This window comes from Buteo buteo, chromosome 5, assembly GCF_964188355.1.
Source record: "Buteo buteo chromosome 5, bButBut1.hap1.1, whole genome shotgun sequence".
Taxonomy (NCBI): Eukaryota; Metazoa; Chordata; class Aves; order Accipitriformes; family Accipitridae; genus Buteo; species Buteo buteo.
Window position 1 is genome coordinate 8,840,437 of NC_134175.1, and position 17,752 is coordinate 8,858,188.

At 64.2% G+C, this 17,752-nt stretch overlaps 2 protein-coding genes across 3 annotated transcripts; one reads left to right on the plus strand and one right to left on the minus strand.

Annotated features, from left to right (window-relative positions):
• Nucleotides 1-173: 173 nt before the first annotated feature.
• On the plus strand, nucleotides 174-8,216 carry ALPL (alkaline phosphatase, biomineralization associated). Of its 2 annotated transcripts, XM_075027673.1 has the most exons (12): nucleotides 174-235; nucleotides 1,671-1,763; nucleotides 1,861-1,980; nucleotides 2,902-3,017; nucleotides 3,639-3,813; nucleotides 3,899-4,074; nucleotides 5,404-5,547; nucleotides 5,710-5,779; nucleotides 6,274-6,408; nucleotides 6,729-6,920; nucleotides 7,009-7,128; nucleotides 7,232-8,216. In XM_075027673.1, the coding sequence occupies exons 2-12, from the start codon at nucleotides 1,706-1,708 to the stop codon at nucleotides 7,480-7,482; spliced, it is 1,557 nt and encodes a 518-aa protein (XP_074883774.1). In that variant the 5' UTR covers nucleotides 174-235; nucleotides 1,671-1,705; the 3' UTR covers nucleotides 7,483-8,216. The 2 variants fall into 2 exon arrangements, with proteins under 2 accessions (XP_074883774.1, XP_074883773.1); XM_075027672.1 differs by lacking the exon at nucleotides 174-235 and having other exon boundaries at nucleotides 1,534-1,763.
• Nucleotides 8,217-8,771: 555 nt separating this feature from the next.
• Nucleotides 8,772-17,669, minus strand: RAP1GAP (RAP1 GTPase activating protein). The gene is made up of 22 exons (XM_075029181.1): nucleotides 17,592-17,669; nucleotides 16,106-16,194; nucleotides 15,975-16,038; nucleotides 15,819-15,857; nucleotides 15,538-15,723; nucleotides 14,898-14,992; nucleotides 14,740-14,818; nucleotides 14,607-14,660; nucleotides 14,438-14,521; nucleotides 14,260-14,360; nucleotides 14,057-14,186; nucleotides 13,526-13,681; nucleotides 13,369-13,440; nucleotides 13,199-13,285; nucleotides 12,433-12,570; nucleotides 11,782-11,850; nucleotides 11,574-11,683; nucleotides 11,403-11,486; nucleotides 10,148-10,241; nucleotides 9,979-10,060; nucleotides 9,827-9,894; nucleotides 8,772-8,921 (listed from the first exon to the last, which is right to left on the minus strand). Exons 3-22 carry the CDS (start codon nucleotides 16,011-16,013, stop codon nucleotides 8,772-8,774), a joined length of 1,917 nt encoding a protein of 638 aa, XP_074885282.1. The 5' UTR covers nucleotides 16,014-16,038; nucleotides 16,106-16,194; nucleotides 17,592-17,669.
• Nucleotides 17,670-17,752: the final 83 nt, after the last annotated feature.

Sequence of the window (17,752 nt, forward strand, 5' to 3'; positions counted from 1 at the left end):
CCCAGTCCAACCCGGCAGAGGGCACCAGTAAGCCCAGTTTGATGCCTTTTCTTCTCCCCCCCCCCCCCCCCCCCCCCCCCCCCCGCTGCCAGCGGGGGGGAGGGTGGAGGAAGGGGAGGAGGAGGAGGAGGCGAAGGCCGGGTGCGGGGGGGATTTAAGGGCTCGCTGTCCCCCCGGCCCGGCCTCCTCCCGCCGCCCAGGAGGGACGTGGGTGTCGGGACCTAAGTTTGTGCGGGTACGTGTGTGTGTCCCCGTCCCCCCCCCCCCCGGCGGTAAGGACCCCCCCGGGGCCACGGCGGCCACCCCCGGGGGAGCGGGGGGGGGGGGCGGGGGTGGGGATGGGGGGTGTAAGGGGGGGGAAGGGTGCGATGGGGATTGGGGGGGTGATGGGGACATGAGTGTGCAACAGGGACACGGGGGTGTGATGGGGACGGAGGGGGTGTGATGGGGACACGGACGTGCGATGGGGACACGGGTGTGCAACAGGGACACGGGTGTGCGATGGGGACACAGACGTGTGATGGGACACAGGTGTGCGATGGGGACACGGGCGTGCAACAGGGATACGGATGTGCGATGGGGACACGGGGGTGTGATGGGGACACAGGCGTGCAACAGGGACACGGATGTGCAATGGGGACACAAGGGTGTGATGGGGACACGGGCGTGCAACAGGGACACGGATGTGCAATGGGGACACGGGGGTGTGACGGGGACACGGGTGTGCGGCAGGGACACAGACATGCGATGGGGACACGGGTGTGCGACAGGGACATGAGTGTGCACTGGGGACACAGGCGTGTGGTGGGGGCACAAACGTGCAATGGACATGTGTGATGGGGACACGGGTGCGCAACGGGGACGTGGTGTGCAACGGGGACACAGGTGTGCAACAGGGACACGGGCATGTGGTGGGGACACAGACACAGGACAGGGACATGGACATCCAGCAATGACATGGACTTGTGATGGGGACACGGGCATGTGGCGGGGACACGGGTGTGTAATGGGGACAGACGAGCAACAGGGACATGGGCGTGTGATGGGGACGTGGACACGCAATGGGGACACAGGCTGGGGGTGGGAAGAGGGGCATGCGAAGGGGACATGGGTGTTGAATGGGGACATGGACACACAGTGGGGACATGGACTTGTGATGGAGACACGGGTGTGCGATGGGGATGCAGATGTGCAACAGGGTCATGGGCATGGGATGGGGACACACATGTGATGGGACATGGGTGTGCAACAGAGACAGGGACATACGATGGGGACAGTGCCATGCGATGGGGACGGGGCCATGCTATAGGGACGTGGCCACGCGACGGGGACCCCGATGTGCAATGGGGACCCAACCGTGACGGGGACAGGGACATGCAATGGGGACAGGGATGTGCGATGGGGACCCAGCCACGCAACAGGGATCCCGCTGTGCCACACGCACATGGGGGCCGTGCCACCGTCCCCCAGCCCCGGGTTGGTGCCAGTGAGGTGACGCCCCATGGGACTGGTGGCCATGGGGGGGGGTAAGCTGGCACGTTCCCAGGGGGTCACATTGGTGCCTGCACGGGGAGGGGACATTTCCCTCCCATCCTCGCTTGGCCGAGCCCCGGGGCGAAGGTCTCAGTGGGGAAACTGAGGCACGGAGCAGATGCTCACCTCCCCCGCAGCTCTCTCCTATCCAGCACCTGCTCAGCGCCACAGGATGAAGGTTCTCCTCCTCATCCTCCTCGCCCAGCTCTGCTCACCATCTCTGGTCCCCGGTAGGTGAGGTTTGGGGGGGGTGGGGGGGGCAGCACGCCAAAAGTGGGTGCTGTTGGGTGCTATGGAGCCTGGTTTCCTCCCCCCCCCCGCCTGCAGAGAGGGAGAAGGACCCCGAGTACTGGCGGGGGCAGGCACAGGAGACCCTGCGGGCCGCCCTGCGGCTCCAGCGCCTCAACCAGAACGTGGCCAAGAACCTCATCCTCTTCCTGGGTGACGGTGAGATGGGGGCACCCACCCCGGGGTGGGGGAGGCGAGGAGGAGCAGGGACTGCAGGGGACAGGGGGTGCGATGAAGTGGGTGATGTGATAAATTGGGTGCCATGATAAATTGGGTGCATTGAAGCGGGCGCTGCTACGGTGAGTTGGGTGCCATGGTAAAGTGGGGGTGCATTAAAGCGGGTGCTGCGATAAAGTGGGTTTGCAATAAGTTGGGTGCTGGGATAAACTGGGTTTGCAGTAAACTGGGTGCTGTGATAAACTGGGTTTGCAATAAATTGGGTGCTGGGATGGATTGGGTTTGCCATAAACTAGGTGCTGCGATAAACTGGGTTTGCAATAAATTGGGTGCTGGGATGGATTGGGTTTGCTGTAAACTAGGTGCTGCGATAAACTGGGTTTGCAGTAAATTGGGTGCTGGGATGGATTGGGTTTGCTGTAAACTAGGTGCTGCGATAAACTGGGTTTGCAATAAATTGGGTGCTGGGATGGATTGGGTGCTGGGATGGATTGGGTTTGCGGTAAATTGGGTGCTGCGATAAACTGGGTTTGCAATAAATTGGGTGCTGGGATGGATTGGGTGCTGGGATGGATTGGGTTTGCGGTAAATTGGGTTCTGTGATAAACTGGGTTTGCAATAAACTGGGTGCTGTGATAAACTGGGTTTGCGATAAACTGGGTGATGCAATAGACTGGGCTTGCAAAAGCTTGGGGGCTGTGATAAATTGGGTGCTGCGATAAACTGGGTGCCGCAACAAACTCGGTTTGCAATAAATTGGTTTTGCACTAAAGCGGGTGCCGCGGTAAACTGGGTTCGCGATAAATCGGGTGCTGGGATAAACTGGGTGCCCGCCAGCATTGCGTGACACCCGTGCGGCGAGCTGGCCCGTCCTCGGCGGGGAGCTGACGGGTGCCTTGGCAGGCATGGGCGTCTCCACCGTCACGGCCGCTCGCATCCTCAAAGGGCAACTGCAAAACCGCAAGGGCGAGGAGAGTCTGCTGGAGATGGAAAAGTTCCCCTACGTCGCCTTGGCCAAGGTGAGCCCCCCCCGGGGGTGAGGGGTCAGATCCTGAACCCCCCACCCTGGGACGCCCATGGTGGGGACGCGACACCCACCACAAGGTCATGGGCGGGTAGCCGGCATCGACCAGAGAGGCAAAATTAGGTCAGGGGCGGGCGAAGGGAGCTGGCTCCGGTGCCCGCTCCTTGTGCCAGGGTTCGGCCCGTGGGAATGTGGAGTGGGGGGGGAGCAGCATGAGGCCACCCGGCCGTGGGAAGCCATGGGAGCCCCCCCCCCAGCTTCTCCTGGCATCATTTTTCTGAACAAAAGGCTTTTTTTTATTATTAAATTGGAAGTCCTGGCTGTTCACCGCTGTCTCCCTTTGCCCCGTGGCAGGGGATGCTCATGGCGGTGGCTCCTTTCTCCCTGCCTACAAGCAAACTGAAAAAAGGCTAAAAGCATCAAAATGAAGCGAGGGGGTGATGGGCAACCAAGCTGGGGGGAGCGAGGGGCAAAATGGGGGGTGCACAGGTGGGATGGGGGGGTCGGTGCGACCAAACAGCATGGGGAGGGGAGCCCTAGGGTGGGGAGGATGATGATGAAGCCCCAGGGTGGGGATGATGGGGATGGTGGTTTATTTATTTTCTCCCCACCCCAGACCTACAACACCAACGCGCAGGTGCCCGACAGCGCGGGCACAGCCACCGCCTACCTCTGCGGCGTCAAAGCCAACGAGGGGACGGTGGGCGTCAGCGCCGGCGTCACCCGTGACCGTTGCAACACCACCAAGGGCCAGGAGGTGACCTCCATCCTCCGCTGGGCCAAAGATGGAGGTGAGGGGCTGGTGGGCACTTGGAGAGGGTAAAGCGGGGAGTTTTGGGGGTGTTCTTACCGTTGTCCCCCGAATTTGTGGTGCAGGCAAGTCGGTGGGCATCGTCACCACCACGCGGGTGACCCACGCGACACCCAGCGCCGCCTACGCCCACTCGGCCAACCGCGACTGGTACTCGGATGGAGAGATGCCCCCAGACGCGTTGGAGGGCGGCTGCAAGGACATTGCCCGGCAGCTGGTGGAGAACATCCCTGACATCGAGGTAGGGATGGGGATGGGGCCAGCCGGGCATGGGGACAGGGCCATGGGTAGATGCGGCACCAGGACCAGCCATGGGTGAAGGGCTGGGACCCCCCAGTAAATGTTGGGCTGGAACCACCAGTGGGTGAAGAGCCAGGAATCCCAGGAGATGTAGGGAAGGGACCACCAAAGGGTGCAGGGCCAGGACCGTGGGTAGATATGGGGCCAGGACGACCCATGGGTGCAGAGTTGGGACCGCCAGCAGATATAGGACCAGGACCACCCATGGGTGCAGAGTTGGGACCGCCAGCAGATATGGGACCAGGACCACCCATGGGTGCAGTGCCAGAACCCAACCAGATATGGGACCAGGACCACCCATGGGTGCAGTGCCAGAACCCAACCAGATACGGGACCAGGACCACCTATGGGTGGGGTACCAGGCCTGTTGGGTGGATATTGGACCAGGACCACCCATGGACACACCACTGGGACCCCCATCAGACACAGTGCTGGGACTACAAGCAAATATAGGACCAGCCCCCCAAATCCTGCTTAACCCCCCTCCACCCATGTCCACAGCAGCCCCCTCCTTTCTCATACTTCCCCTACCCAAACCCCTCCATTTTCCCCCCAGTTCTGCCCCTCGCTGTGGATTTACACAGAAATTCAGCCCTGTAAATAAATACTCTTCTGTCCTTCAAAATAGCCCCAAAGCAAAACATTTCAGCCTGTTATTTAGCTCTTTAATAGCCTCTTCTTCTGTTTTTTTTCCCTTTAATATAATTTTAAGTCTGTCCCAGGCTGGAAATAATTATATAGCGGGGAAAAGACTTTTTTTTTTTCTTTCCCTTTTTTTTCTCTTAATAATTTTGGCGGTGGTGTTTTGCAGCTTTATAATTCACCTTCTGCGTAGAGAAGGGGGAGAATAAAAAAAAATCTCTGCTCAGTTATAAATAACAGAGGCCAAATAAATTGGACTCCAAAGCAAACAGCAAAAGCCGCGGGATGCGGCTCCGTCCCAGCGGGTTCATGCGGGGACCCCGACGTGGAGCATCCCTCCCACAGATGGGGGGGGGGGTGTGGGAGAGGTGGGAATTAAAAAGCCAAATTTGCTGCTGGAAATGGTTATTTTTGTCCTGGGTTTTAATTAATAGGAAGAGATTCAGGGTTATTTTGAGCGAGGTGAAATTCCTCGGGTGTTTTCACCAGCTTTTTTGTGCAGCGCTGGGGTTTTCCTGGACATCCCACTCCGTCTCATTGGGGTTTTCCCCCCATTAAACCCAAATTGGGGGGAAAAAAAAATAATGAAAAATAATTTTTAAAAATGCACTTCCGCCCTCCTTCGCAGGTGATCTTGGGCGGTGGGCGGAAATACATGTTCCCCAAAAATGCCAGCGACGTGGAGTATCCCCACGAGGACAAGCATCGGGGTACCCGCCTGGACCGCAGGGACCTCGTCCAGGCGTGGCATGAGGCCAAGCCCCCCGGCAAGGTGATGGGGACTTTTTTTGGGGGGGTACCTATACATCACCCTGCTGTAACCTTGCAAAGGCATTCCTGGGGCGGGAAATATTTTGGGGAGGGGGATATAAAGCAGCCCTGGGGTTGGCAGAGGTGACGGGGAGGTGACAACCTGCCTGTCCCCCATCCCCAGGTCGCCAAGTACGTGTGGCACCGGCGGGACCTGCTGGCGCTCAACCTCAGCCGTGTTGACTTCCTCCTGGGTGAGTCCCAGCACCCCAAGGTGCCCCTCAACTGCGTGCTTTGGGGGTCCTCTAGCCAGTCCTGGGGTGCTGGGGCAGCTGGAGTGGCCAGTTACCCCCCTGAGGATGCTGGTACCCCAAAAGGATGCTGGTACGCCGCTGGGGATGCTGGTACCCCCTCTCAAAGGATGCTGCTACCCACCCTGGGGATGCTGGTACCCATCCTCAAGGAATGCTGTTACACCCCAAGGATGCTGGTACCCTGCCCTGGGGATGCACCTTATTTTTCAGGCCATGGTACAATTCCCCAGCCCAGCTGGCCTGCAGGATTCGGCCGGGCCAGAGGAAGGAAGGGCTGGGAGTATCCCCTGGCTGCTATCTTATCACCTTGGATCCGGTGGGGGGGGTGTGAAATGCTTGAGCCAGCACAAGAAGCGGGTGGCAGTGCTGGATTTGCCCCTCCCCCCTTTTTTTTGGTGGGGAAAGGATGTCCCCAACAGTGTTACTGTCCCCAGGCCTCTTCGAGCCGGGTGACATGGTGTATGAGCTGGACAGGAATAATGAGACGGATCCGTCCCTCACCGAGATGGTGGCTGTGGCCATCAGGATGCTCCAGAAAAATCCCCGGGGGTTTTTCCTCCTGGTTGAAGGTGGGAGGGGTATGGGGGTGCAAAGAGGGGGTAGTGGAGGTGATGGGGATGCAGAGGGGGATGCCAAAAGGGGGGGGGATAAAGGGGGAGACAGGATGAAGGGGGCAAGGGGGGATGCAAAAAGGGGGGGATAAAGGGGATGATGGGGGATGCCAAAAGGTGGGGGATAAAGGGGGCAATGGCAGCTGCAAAGGAGGGGGATAAAGGGGTGATGGGGGATGCAAAGCAGGGAAGAGGAGGGCAATGGGGGATGTCAAGGAGGGGGATGGAAGACGATGGGGGCCACGGAGCGGGATGCCGAGCGGTGCCGGGGACCGCAGGGGGCCGCATCGACCACGGGCACCACGAAGGGAAGGCGAAGCAGGCGCTGCACGAGGCAGTGGAGCTGGACCGCGCCATCGGGCTGGCTGCCCGCCTCACCTCGCCCCAGGACACCCTCAGCGTCGTCACCGCCGACCACTCGCACGTCTTCACCTTCGGCGGTTACACCCCCCGCGGGAACCCCATTTTCGGTGAGTCCCTGCCATGGCCACGCAGTGGGACGGAGGGGACAAAACCTCGGGGACGTCCCTGTCCTGCTGACGGTGCCACCGCCGCCAGGTCTGGCCCCGATGCAGAGCGACGTGGACCGCAAACCCTTCACCTCCATCCTCTACGGCAATGGCCCCGGCTATAAAATTGTGGCGGGTGAGCGAGAAAATGTCTCCGCCGTGGATTTTGGTGAGTGTCTTCTGGGGCAACCCCCCCCCAGTTGTTACAGCCTAGCTAAAATTAGCGCTTTTTAAAAATTATTCTTCTTTTTGACTTTTTTCTTTTGCCCCAGCGCACGCCAACTACCAGGCACAATCGGCAGTGCCGCTGCGCCAGGAGACCCACGGCGGTGAGGACGTGGCCGTTTTCGCCCGCGGCCCCATGGCTCATCTCCTCCACGGGGTCCACGAACAAAACTACATCCCCCACGCCATGGCTTACGCCGCCTGCATCGGCTCCAACAGAGCCCATTGCAACGCCGCCAGCCGCCCCGCCACCACCATCCTCCTGCCCTTCCTCGCTCTCCTCTTCCTCCTCTGCTAAAGCGCCTTTTGCAAACCACGGAGGGGGATTTATTTTTAATTCCTCCCTTTTTTTTTTTTTTTTCTTTTTTTTTGTGGATAGCAGCACCCAGAAAGAGGAGAGAAAAAGAAAGACTCAGTGGAGCAAAAGCAGCCGCCAGCGGTTTCGTGCTGGGAGCTGCCTCTGTAAATACACGGTTCCTTCCCCTATAATTAGCATCGTTGCCTGCCCTATCCCGAACCCACTGTGGGATTTGGGATGAGAGCTGGAGCCGCGGTGGATAAAACCCCCTCTTTGAGCGAGACGTGATGGGGCTGGGTCCCAAAATGCCTCCTGGTCCCTTGGCTGAGGACTGACCCTGGTGCCCAACTCATCACATGTGTGGGTACCCAGAAACCACAAGACACAAGAAGATGGGGGGAGAAAAAAAGAAAAATTAACTCACCGGGTTAATTTGTCCCCAAAACTTCTTTTCTTTTTTTTTTTTGCCTCCTGGGTGATTTATTTTGCTTTAAAAGCCTTTGGTTTAAGATCATTTGCTGCTCAGAGAGGGATTTGGGGTGGTTTTGGGACTGGGTAACACAGGGAGAAGGGAGTGAAGGGGGATTTAAGGCGTGGCACCAGCTGGGGCATGCCCTCTTCATTAGGGCTGGCTAATTAGAGAGGGTAATTAGGGAGTGGGGTAATTAGGGGAGGGGGCTTTGGCAGCTTGCAAGCTGCTGGAGGGGGGTATTGAGGCCTGGGGTAGCACCAGAGAGGGGCCTTGGGTGCGCAAATATCCCTGTGCGTGTGCAAATGTCACCGTGCCCGTGCAAATGCTGCCTGAGCTGCGCAAAAGGTGCCTTGCACGTGCCAGTGCCGCCTTGCCTGCGCAAAAGTCGCTGCGCACGTGTGAAACGCCGCCGTGCGCGTGCAAAAGTCACCATGCGCGTGCAAACGTTGCCCTGCCTCTGCAAATACCACTTTGCTCATGCACGAGCAGCCCCTTGCGCACCCCGGCTGCAACACCCCCCCCCCCCAAACACCCCCAAAACACCCCCCTGCACCCCTCCAATCACCCCCCCGCCTTTTATTTATTTACCAGCATTCTAAATAAATCTCTGCTCCGGTTTTTTATTAACCGGCAAACTTTGGAGCGGGCGAAGGCAGTGACCCGAGCGGCACCAGATTTCGGGGGGGGGGGGCCCTGTGACACCCCCACTTTGCTCGGCGCCCTTTGCACCGGCATTGCCGGCGTCGCCGGCATCCCCAACCGCGAGCCAACCCCTGGCACTGGGGCTTCCCAGAAACCAGGCGGTACCAAGCTATGTTTAACCGGTCCCGGGGTGCTTCGTGGTTTTTGGGGGTTCGGGGGGGGGGGGGAACGACCATTTTTTCTTGGCCGGGGATTTGGCGCGAAGCCGGTGGCCACCGGGGCTGCCGGCCAAATGCCGCTCCCGACGCCTGGTTGGCTGCCAGAGCTGAAAATAAGGGGGTGGTGGTTGGGGTTTTTTTTTGGGGGGGGGACACCCTGCCACGTTTTGGGTTACCCGCAGCACCCCAAAAATAGGGAAAATCAAATCAAGGCTTTGCTCAGCCTGACTGCCACGATAGCTCCAGAATTTGGGTAAATGACTCCCTAAAATGGGTGAATTCGGGGTGGTTTTAAAACTATGTGGAGCATCAGCCCCTGCTGACGCTTGGGGATTTGGGGATTCCCCCTCCCCTAGATGTCAGGACCCCCCTCCAGCATTTCCCAGCCATAGCGATAAATAAACCTTTATTTTGTACAGGACTTACGGGACACACAAACACGATTTGGGGGGAGGGTTGTTTGAAAAAAATAATTCCCCCCCCCCCCCCCCCCAGTTCCAGCATCTGACCCATTCCGGAGCTTTTTTTCCCTTAAAATAAAAGGGGGGGGGGGCAGGGGGACCCCCACTTTGGATTTGCCCTGGATTTGAGCCCCCCTTTTTTTTAGGGAGGGGGTGATGCTCGGGTTGGACCCGCTTTTCATTTTGGGGGAGCCCCCACCCCCACCCCATGTGGCATTGGGGTCACGGTGGACTGGTGGGGGGCCCTTCGTGGTCCATCACACCCCCCAAGGGGTATTTGGGGTGATGGAGATTGTCTGGGGGGGGGGAAACACCCCCATTTTGGGGGGGGATCCCCCCAAATCCTGCACTGGGGATGATGGCTTCGGCTCCTGGCACGGGGGTGGAACACGGGGGGGGGTGAAGCGGTGCCACCCCACCCCCCCCGCCGCCTCCAGGGATGGGGGGGATTGTAACTATGAACCCTGTGTGGAGGGACATCAGTGGGTGCACCCCAATATGGGTGCCCCCAATATGGGCGCACTGGGGGAGGGGGGGGGGCACAGCCTCACCGGATTCTGGGGGGGCCGCTCCAGCTGGATTTTGATCTCGGGGCAGGGGGGGTCAGGGGGACGGTGGCCTGGGGGAAAAGGGGGGGGGGCATGAGCACCAGTGGGGGGCTCCCCCAGCCCCGCAGCGGCCTGACGCCCCAGTGATGGGCTACCTGGGGGGATACCGGGGGGGTCATCCGGCCAGGGGGTGTCGGTGAAGGCGTCGCGGTGGGTCCCCGAGGGCGAGCGGCTCTCCTAAGGGTGCGAGGGGGTGTGTCAAAGGGGTGCTGCCCCCCCCCCCGCCCCCCAGCACCCTACATCCCCCTCCCAGCACCCCAGTACCCTGCCCGGCTCGCTGGGCTCCTCGGTGGCGCTGCCGAAGCTGCTGGCGCTGGAGGAGGAGCGGGAGAAATCCGGCGGCTCCGGCTTCTCGGCCCTGCCGAGTGACGGTTCCCAATGCCGGGGACAGGCTGGCACCACGCCATGTGGCTGCCGCCGCCATGGCCCGCCGCGACGCCACGCTGTCCCTGTGCCACCCCGTCCCCACACCATCCTGTCCCTGTGCCACCCCATCCCCGTGCCAACCCACCCCCATGCCATCTCGTCCCTGGGATGTCCCATCCCTGTGCCACACCATCCCTGGGATGTCCTGTCCCCAGCACCATCCCATCCCTGTGATATCCCATTCTCGTGCCACCCCGTCCCCGTGCCAACCCATCCCCATGTCCCTTGTCACCGTACCAACCTGTCCCCGTGCCACCCACCCCTGTGCCACCCCACCTCCATGCCACCCGAACCCCAAGCTACCCCCGTCCCATGCCACCCTGTGCCCAGGCCACCCAAGTGCCACCCCACCCCACTGCAGCCCCCTGCTACCTTGTCCCTGTGACATACAGTCCCTGTGCCACTAGGTTCCTGGGTGACCCTGTCCCCGTGACACCCCATCCCTGTGCCGTCTTGTCACCCTGTGCCAACCATCCTGGTGCCACCTTGTCCCGGTGTCATCCCATCCCAGTGTCACCCCGTCCCATCGCATCCCTGTGCCACTCTGTCCATGTGCCACCCCGTCCCAGTGTCACCCTGTCCCAGTGCCACCCCATTCACATGCTGCCCCATCCCAGTGCCCTCCAGTCCCTGTGTCACCCCAATGCCACCCTGTCCCCATATCACCCCATCCCAGCGCCACCCCATCCCGGTGCCAGCCTGGCCCATTGCATCCCTGTGCTACCCTGTGCCGGTGCCACCCCGTGCCAGTGCCATCCTGTCTTTGCGCTGCCCCATCCCAGTGCCCTCCAGTTCCCGTGTCACCCTGAGGCCACCCTGTCCCCATGTCACCCCATCCTGGTACCACTCCATCCTGGTGCCACCCCAGCCTGGTGCTACCCGGTTCCCTCGCCACCCCATCCCAGTGCCCTCCAGTCCCCATGTCACCCTGTCCCAGTGCCCTCCTGTCCCCCACGTCACACCATCCCGGTGCTACCCCACGCTGGTGCCACCCCGTGCCAGTGCCACCGTGTCCCGGTGCCACCCCGTCCTCGCGCTGCCGCATCCCCCCGTGTCACCCCGTCCCGGTGCCCCCCCCATCCCGGTGCGGGACCTGTCGGGGTGCCGGCGGCTCTCGGGGGAGCTGTGTGCGGAGCAGGCGCCCTCAGGGGCGGCGGGGGCGGCGGCGGGGCCGTCCCTGGGGGGGGGAGGCGGCGGGCAGTGAGGTGACACCGGGAGGGGACACCGGACGGTGCCAGCCCGGTGTCCCGGTACCGGAGCTCACCTGCCGGCCGGCGCCTCCTGGATGCTCTCGATACCGATGGCGCTGGAGCGGCGGGAGGCGAGCGGACCGGGCCGCCGCCGCGACGGGCTCTTCCCGGGCACCAGCAGCGCCTGCGGGTCGCCGTTAACCGGGAACCGGGGGGGGGGGGGGGGAGAACACCGGGGGGGGACACACGGGGGGGGGCTGTGTCCGTGCCGGGGGTACCCACCTCTTCCACAGAGCCCAGCCCGATGGCGCTGCCGCGGCGTCCCCGCCGGCTCCCGGGCACCAGCAGCGACTGGGGGCGGCACCGCGTCACCGGCCCCGGGGGGGCACCGGGGGCACCGGGAGGGGCGGGGCCGCGCCGGTGAACGGGGCTGCGGGAGGGGGCGGGGCCGACGAGGGGGTGGGAGGGGCTTACGCGAAGGGGCGGGCGGTGGGCCTGAAGAGGCGGGGCTTAAGGGTTGGGCGGGGCGTGCGCCTGTCGGCGGGGCTACTTTGGGGCGGGGGCGGGGAAACGGGGCGGGGCTGGCGAGCGCGGGGCGGCCCTGTCCCCTGGAGGGGGCGCGGCCTCGCGGAGGTGGGCGTGTCCTCAGCCAGGCGCCGGCAGGCAAGCTGCCCGGGCGGTGGGCGTGGCCAGCGCGGTGTGGGCGTGTCCCGGGGGCGGGGCACTCACGCCGGGAGCGCCGGCGGCGGCGTTGGCGGGGGGGGGGCGTTGAGGGGGTCCCGGGGGGGGGTCCCGGCCTCCAGGGAGGGGCTGCAACCCCCCCCGCCCCCCGTCAGCACCGCCCGGTAACCGCCGGGCGCCCCCGTCCCGCAGTTTTGGCGGGGGAGGACGACGGACGACGCCCCACCCCCCCCCCGCCCCGCCGTACCCCACCTTGAAGGACTCGAAGAATCCCGGTGCGGCGGCGCCGTTGTCGGGACGTTCGTCGTCGGGGCCGAGCCCCAGCATGGCCTGGCTGCGGGCCTGCAGCTCTTCGTGCAGCGTCTCCAGCAGCGCCGCCCGCGTCCGCTCCTGCGCACCCACCGCGCTGCCGGGGACCCGCTGCCACCCCCCCGCCCGCCCCCACGGCACCCACGGCACACGCTGTGTACGGCACCCCCGAGCACGGCACCCACAGCAGGCGCTGTGCTCGCCGTACGGGGCACCCCCCCCCACCACCCACCCAGCACCCACAGCGGGCGCCGCAGCCGCCGTACGGGGCACCCACGCAGGCTCCCCACCCAGCACTCGGCGTGCACGGCACCCACAGACACGCCACCGCTGCAGGCACGGCCCCGCCCCACGCCCAGCAGCCCCCAGTGTACCTGGCACCCACACACGGAGCACCCGGCATACACGGCACCCACCCGCACAGCCCCCCCGCATCGTCCACGGCACCCACAGGCACAGCCCCACCGTACGCACGGCACCCGTGGCGTGCACGGCACCCACAGAACTGCTGCAGGCGCAGCACCCACGGCATGCACGGCACCCACTTGGAGGCACGGCACCCACTGCAGACATAGGCCCCGCAGCAGGCACAGCACCCACAGCACGCACGGCACCCATGGCATGCACCACCCCACGTCCACAGCACCCACGGCGCGCACAGCCCTGTTGCAGATGCGGCGCCGTGCTCAGCACCCACGTTTGCACCCACCTCCAGCTTGGCGAACTTCTCGGCCTTGTAGCAGGCGTACTCGGCGTTGATGAGCTTCGTCAGCAGGAACTCCTGGAATTCGGGGCCCTGTGGGGGCGAGGGGCAACCCTGGGTGGGTGCCACCCTGGGGACACCCCCCACCACCACCAACAGCACCCATGGGTGCTCACCTTCCTGAAGACGGCAGGGTCGGGCAGTGGCGGGCCGAAGAAGGGCACGTCGTCACGGGCAGTGACGGAGACCTGCGGTGGGTGGGCGGGTGTGACGGGGCACCCCACTGCCCCCAGCACCCCATAGGGATGGGGAAACTGAGGCATGGGCTGGTACCTTGTAGAGGGTCCCCTGGGAGGCACCCTGCTCCAGCTGCACCACCACGAAGGCGTGGAGGAAGTTGGAGGCGATCATGTCGGGGACGAAGGGGGTGTTCTCATCCTGGAAGACGATGGCCACGATGTCATTGCCGATGTGACGCTTCCGCTGCAGCTGTGGGGATGGGGGGGGACACGGGGAACAGGGGGCGGTCACACCAGGGGGGGCAAAAGGAATGGCAGACCCTGTGGCCCATAGGGGCCCCTGGAGCTTTTGCATCCCATAGACGACCTCCAGCACCCATGGGGTGTGCTGCTAGCCCTTGTGTCCCACAGATGCCCCCCAGCACACCCATGGGTGCCCCAGGAGCCCCTGCACCCCATGGACACCCCCAAAGCACCCATAGGTACCCCACCAGCCCTTCCACCCCATGAGGGTGCCCCAGGACCCCCTACACCTCCCCCCCCCAAGCACCCACGTGTTCCCCGTTCCCAACCCTTGCCTCCCGCCTTCCTCCATCCCCTCTCCCAGCACCCCTGGGTGCCCCACCTGCTGGGCATCCCCCTCGGTGTAGGGCAGCTTGGTGGAGACGTGGAACATGATCTCCTTGTCACGGAAGTGGCAGTAGACCGACTCGCTGCCTGTCTGCCCGTGGGTCACATCCAGCCCCCCCCGAAACCTGGGTGGTGGGGGGACAGGCAGCCTGAACCTGGGATCCGTGGGTGCCCCCCACCCAGCACCCCATCACGCACCCCTTGAAGTCCCGCAGCTGCACCCGTTGACCCAGGATGTCGAGGAATTCGGTGAACGCCGGGCTCTCCTCCGTGGTGCCAAAAAGCTCCTCCTCAGAGGTCTGCGGTGGGGTGGGGATGGGTGCCAGCACCCACCCGGGACCCCCCCACCCTAACCCCCACCCACCCCACCCCATACCTGCCCCAGTTTTTGGTAGATGACCCCAAATTTGAAGTGGTTGCTGAGCACGTGCTCGTCGAAGGCGAGGATGAGGCGGGATGCCTGCGGGGTCAGGAGGGGGTGGAGGTTGGGTGGGGGGCACCCCGGGGTGCCCCCCACCTGTGGGTGCTCCCTGCACCCCGTTCACCTTGGGGTAGAGCACAGGGTAGAAGCGATCCACGTTGACATCCTCGCACACCAGCTGCGGGAAGGACGGGTGATGCAATGGGTCGCCCAGGGAGGGGAGCACCCATGGGTGCTGCCGGGGGTGTTGCACCCACCTTGGCCATCTGCACCACGTTGGGGAACTCGGCCAGGCAGGAGATGGGCACCACGTCGTGCAGGGTGCGGGCACGGGTGCTGCGGGGTGAGGTGGGGGGTCAGGATAGCCCCCTACCCCCAGCCAGCACCCATGGGTGCCCCCTGGCACCCTGCTCACCGCAGCAGCAGGTGGAGGTGCTCTTGCTCGTCGTACTTGAGGGAGAAGACGAGGTGGCCCAGCGCCGGGTCCAGGGAGTAGTAGTTGAAGTGCTCCTGCGGGGAGGGGGCCAAGCACCCGTGACACCCCCAGTGAGTGCTCATGCTGGCAGGCACCCGTGCCATGGGGCACCCACGCCCATGACCGCCAATATCCATGAGCACCCATACCTGTGGGGCACCCATCCTACAGACACTTGTAGGTTCCCTGTGCCCATGGGCACCTGTGTCTACAAGCACCCACGCCATAGGGCACCGAGGTCCCTGAGCACCCATCTCCATGGGGCACCCATGTCCATGAGCACCCATACTCACAGATACCACCACCTATGGAGCCCCTACGCTCACGGGCTCACGTGCAATGAGCCACCCATGCCCATGAGCAGCCATGCCATGGGGCACCCAAGTCCATGAGCACCCACACCCACGGGGCTCCCATAGATACCCACAACCATGAGCACCCATATGCATAAGCACCCATGCCATGGGGCACCCATGTCCATGGGCACCCACGCTTATGAGGTCTCCATGACCACGCCCAGGCCCAGCCACACCCGTGGGGAACCCACCCACCCATGCCTGGAGCACCCACAGGGCCTCACCTTGCCCAAGAAGTGCTTGCGGTAGATCTTGGCCGTGTGGTTGCCCTCAAGCCTTGCCCGGGTGCTGGGTGCCGGGGTAGGGGGGGACTCGGGTGCCCCGCTCAGCTGGTGGTTGGTGCCCTCGATCCAGTAACCCCCAAACTGCGGCAGGAGGATGAGGGGGAACGGCCCCTCCCGGCCCAGCACCTGCACCCACAACCGAGGTGGGTGCTCTGGCCACGCACCCACCCAGCCGCTCGCCTGCCCCTGCACCCATCTCTGGAGGGGAGTGGGTGGTCTACCTCGTGCACGCTGGGGTAGGGGATGTAGTCCTCCTCCGTCTGCAAGACAATGAGGTGGATGAAGGCTACGCCAGCGCCCATGGGTGCTGGGGTGGGTGAAGGCCACGCAGGCACCCATGGGTGCTGGTTGGGTACCCTCACCCCAGCAATGCCTACCTTGAGTGGGGGGGGGATACCATGGCGCTGCTGGGCCATCCTGCTGCCCTGCGGGAGATGGGGGCTGTGGGTGTCCATTACCCCACCTTGGGATGAGCACCCATGGGTGGGCAGCACCCACGGAGGCTTACCTCGGGGTGGGGTGGCCAAGGGGATGGCGGTGCCGGCTGGAGATATGTCTAGGTGGTGCAGGGGGGCCCAGGGAGGTCCATGGCGCTTTCTGGGGGAGAGGAGAGCTCCCCCACAGCCCCTCGCCGCGACACTTGACCGCTTGGGCAGCAGCGTTACCCCTGAAGCCTACTGATGGCAGCAAGCCAAGCGCCACCTTGCTGGCTGCCAGGAGCCGGCGGGCCAGGAGCGGCAGGTGTCGGGTTCACTACATGGGGGTGCCCGGCTACTGAGGTCGTCCCCCCAACTCATCGCACCCCCCACCCCGCCACCCCCTCACCCCCCCCCACGAGGGGCGCCCTCTGCGGGCGGGAGGCGGCGCCCGCGGGGCAGCACCACGGACAGCGCCGGGCACCGGCAGCGCCGAGCACCGCCCGGGACACGGGGGGGGGGACGGGGGGACACGGGGGGGACACGCCGCGACAGCGGCCCCGCTGCAAAGCCGTCCTTGTGCAAACGCAGCCGTGGTGCAAACGGGTGCCAGCCCCCTGCAAACACACCCCGGCCGCCCGCCACCCCTCGCGCGAGCACGAACGCTCGTGTCAGCGCGCCCCGTCCCTGTGCAAAGGCGATGCTGGTGCAAAGGCCCCCCCCCCGGTGCAAATGAGCCCCGTCCCCGTGCAAACACGACCCTGGTGCAAACACGACCCTGGTGCAAACACACCCACCCGCGGTGCAAGTGTGACCCATCCCTGCGCAAGCACGACCCCGGTGCAAACGCGACCCTGGTGCAAACGCGACCTGTCCCCGTGCAAACACGACCCTGGTGCAAACGTGACACGTCCCCGTGCAAAGGCGACCCTGGTGCAAACACAACCCGTCCCTGCACACCCGTGGGTCCCAGCCTGACCCTGCCGGGCAGCGGGGCCCTGGGGGGTCCTTGGAGGGGGGGGGTGGTCTCCCATCGCTCCCCACCCCCCAGCACCCAAGGGTGGGGGGAGGCAGTCCCGGGGGGGGGTGTAGTAGAAGCGGCGGGGGGGGGGGACACCCAAATGTGGGGCCAGGCTGGGGGCGGGGGGGGGGCATAAGGGGCAGATTGCGGGGACTGGGCTGGGGGGGGCACGGGGGTGGGGGAGATGATGGGGGCAGGATGGGGGGGAGGCAGAAAGGGGGGGACAGATTTTGGGGTAGCGCCGGGGGGGGCAGGTTTGGAGGGGGGGCAGGTTGAGGGGGTTAATTAATGCGGGAGATATTTGGGGGGTGGAAGGTTGGGGGGGACAATTCATGGGGGACATATTTTGGGGAGGGGCAGGTTGGGGGGTATATGGGGGGGGTTCATCCCCCCCCCCCGGCTCTGCCGGTACCGGCAGCGGCTGAAGGTCACCGGGGGACGGGCCCCCCCCCCGGTACTGCGCCGGTGGCGGGGGGGGACGACACGGACACCGGGGGGGGGGGTGGGGTGTCTCCGGGGGGGACCCCGGTTCCCGGTGCCCGCGGCGCGGCACTTACCGGAGGGTCGGCGGGGCCGGTGCCGGGGCCGGTGCCGGTACCGGAGCGGAGCCGGTACCGGAGCGGAGCGGAGCGGGGGCCCCGCCGCTCTCAGCCACCGCGCCGCGTCACGTGCGGCGGGGCGGGGCGGCCCCTCCGGGGGCGGCCGATACCGGGGAACC

Coding starts and splice junctions, on each gene's coding strand:
- ALPL (XM_075027672.1), top strand. CDS start 1,652: ATGCTCACCTCCCCCGCAGCTCTCTCCTATCCAGCACCTGCTCAGCGC. Junction 1,981..2,901: donor CATCCTCTTCCTGGGTGACG/GTGAGATGGGGG, acceptor GTGCCTTGGCAG/GCATGGGCGTCTCCACCGTC. Junction 5,780..6,273: donor CCGTGTTGACTTCCTCCTGG/GTGAGTCCCAGC, acceptor TACTGTCCCCAG/GCCTCTTCGAGCCGGGTGAC.
- RAP1GAP (XM_075029181.1), bottom strand. CDS start 16,013: ATGGCCCAGCAGCGCCATGGTATCCCCCCCCCACTCAAG. Junction 11,851..12,432: donor GATTCTTCGAGTCCTTCAAG/GTGGGGTACGGC, acceptor TGCCGCCCCCAG/TCGCTGCTGGTGCCCGGGAG. Junction 10,061..10,147: donor AGCCCAGCGAGCCGGGCAGG/GTACTGGGGTGC, acceptor TCGCACCCTTAG/GAGAGCCGCTCGCCCTCGGG.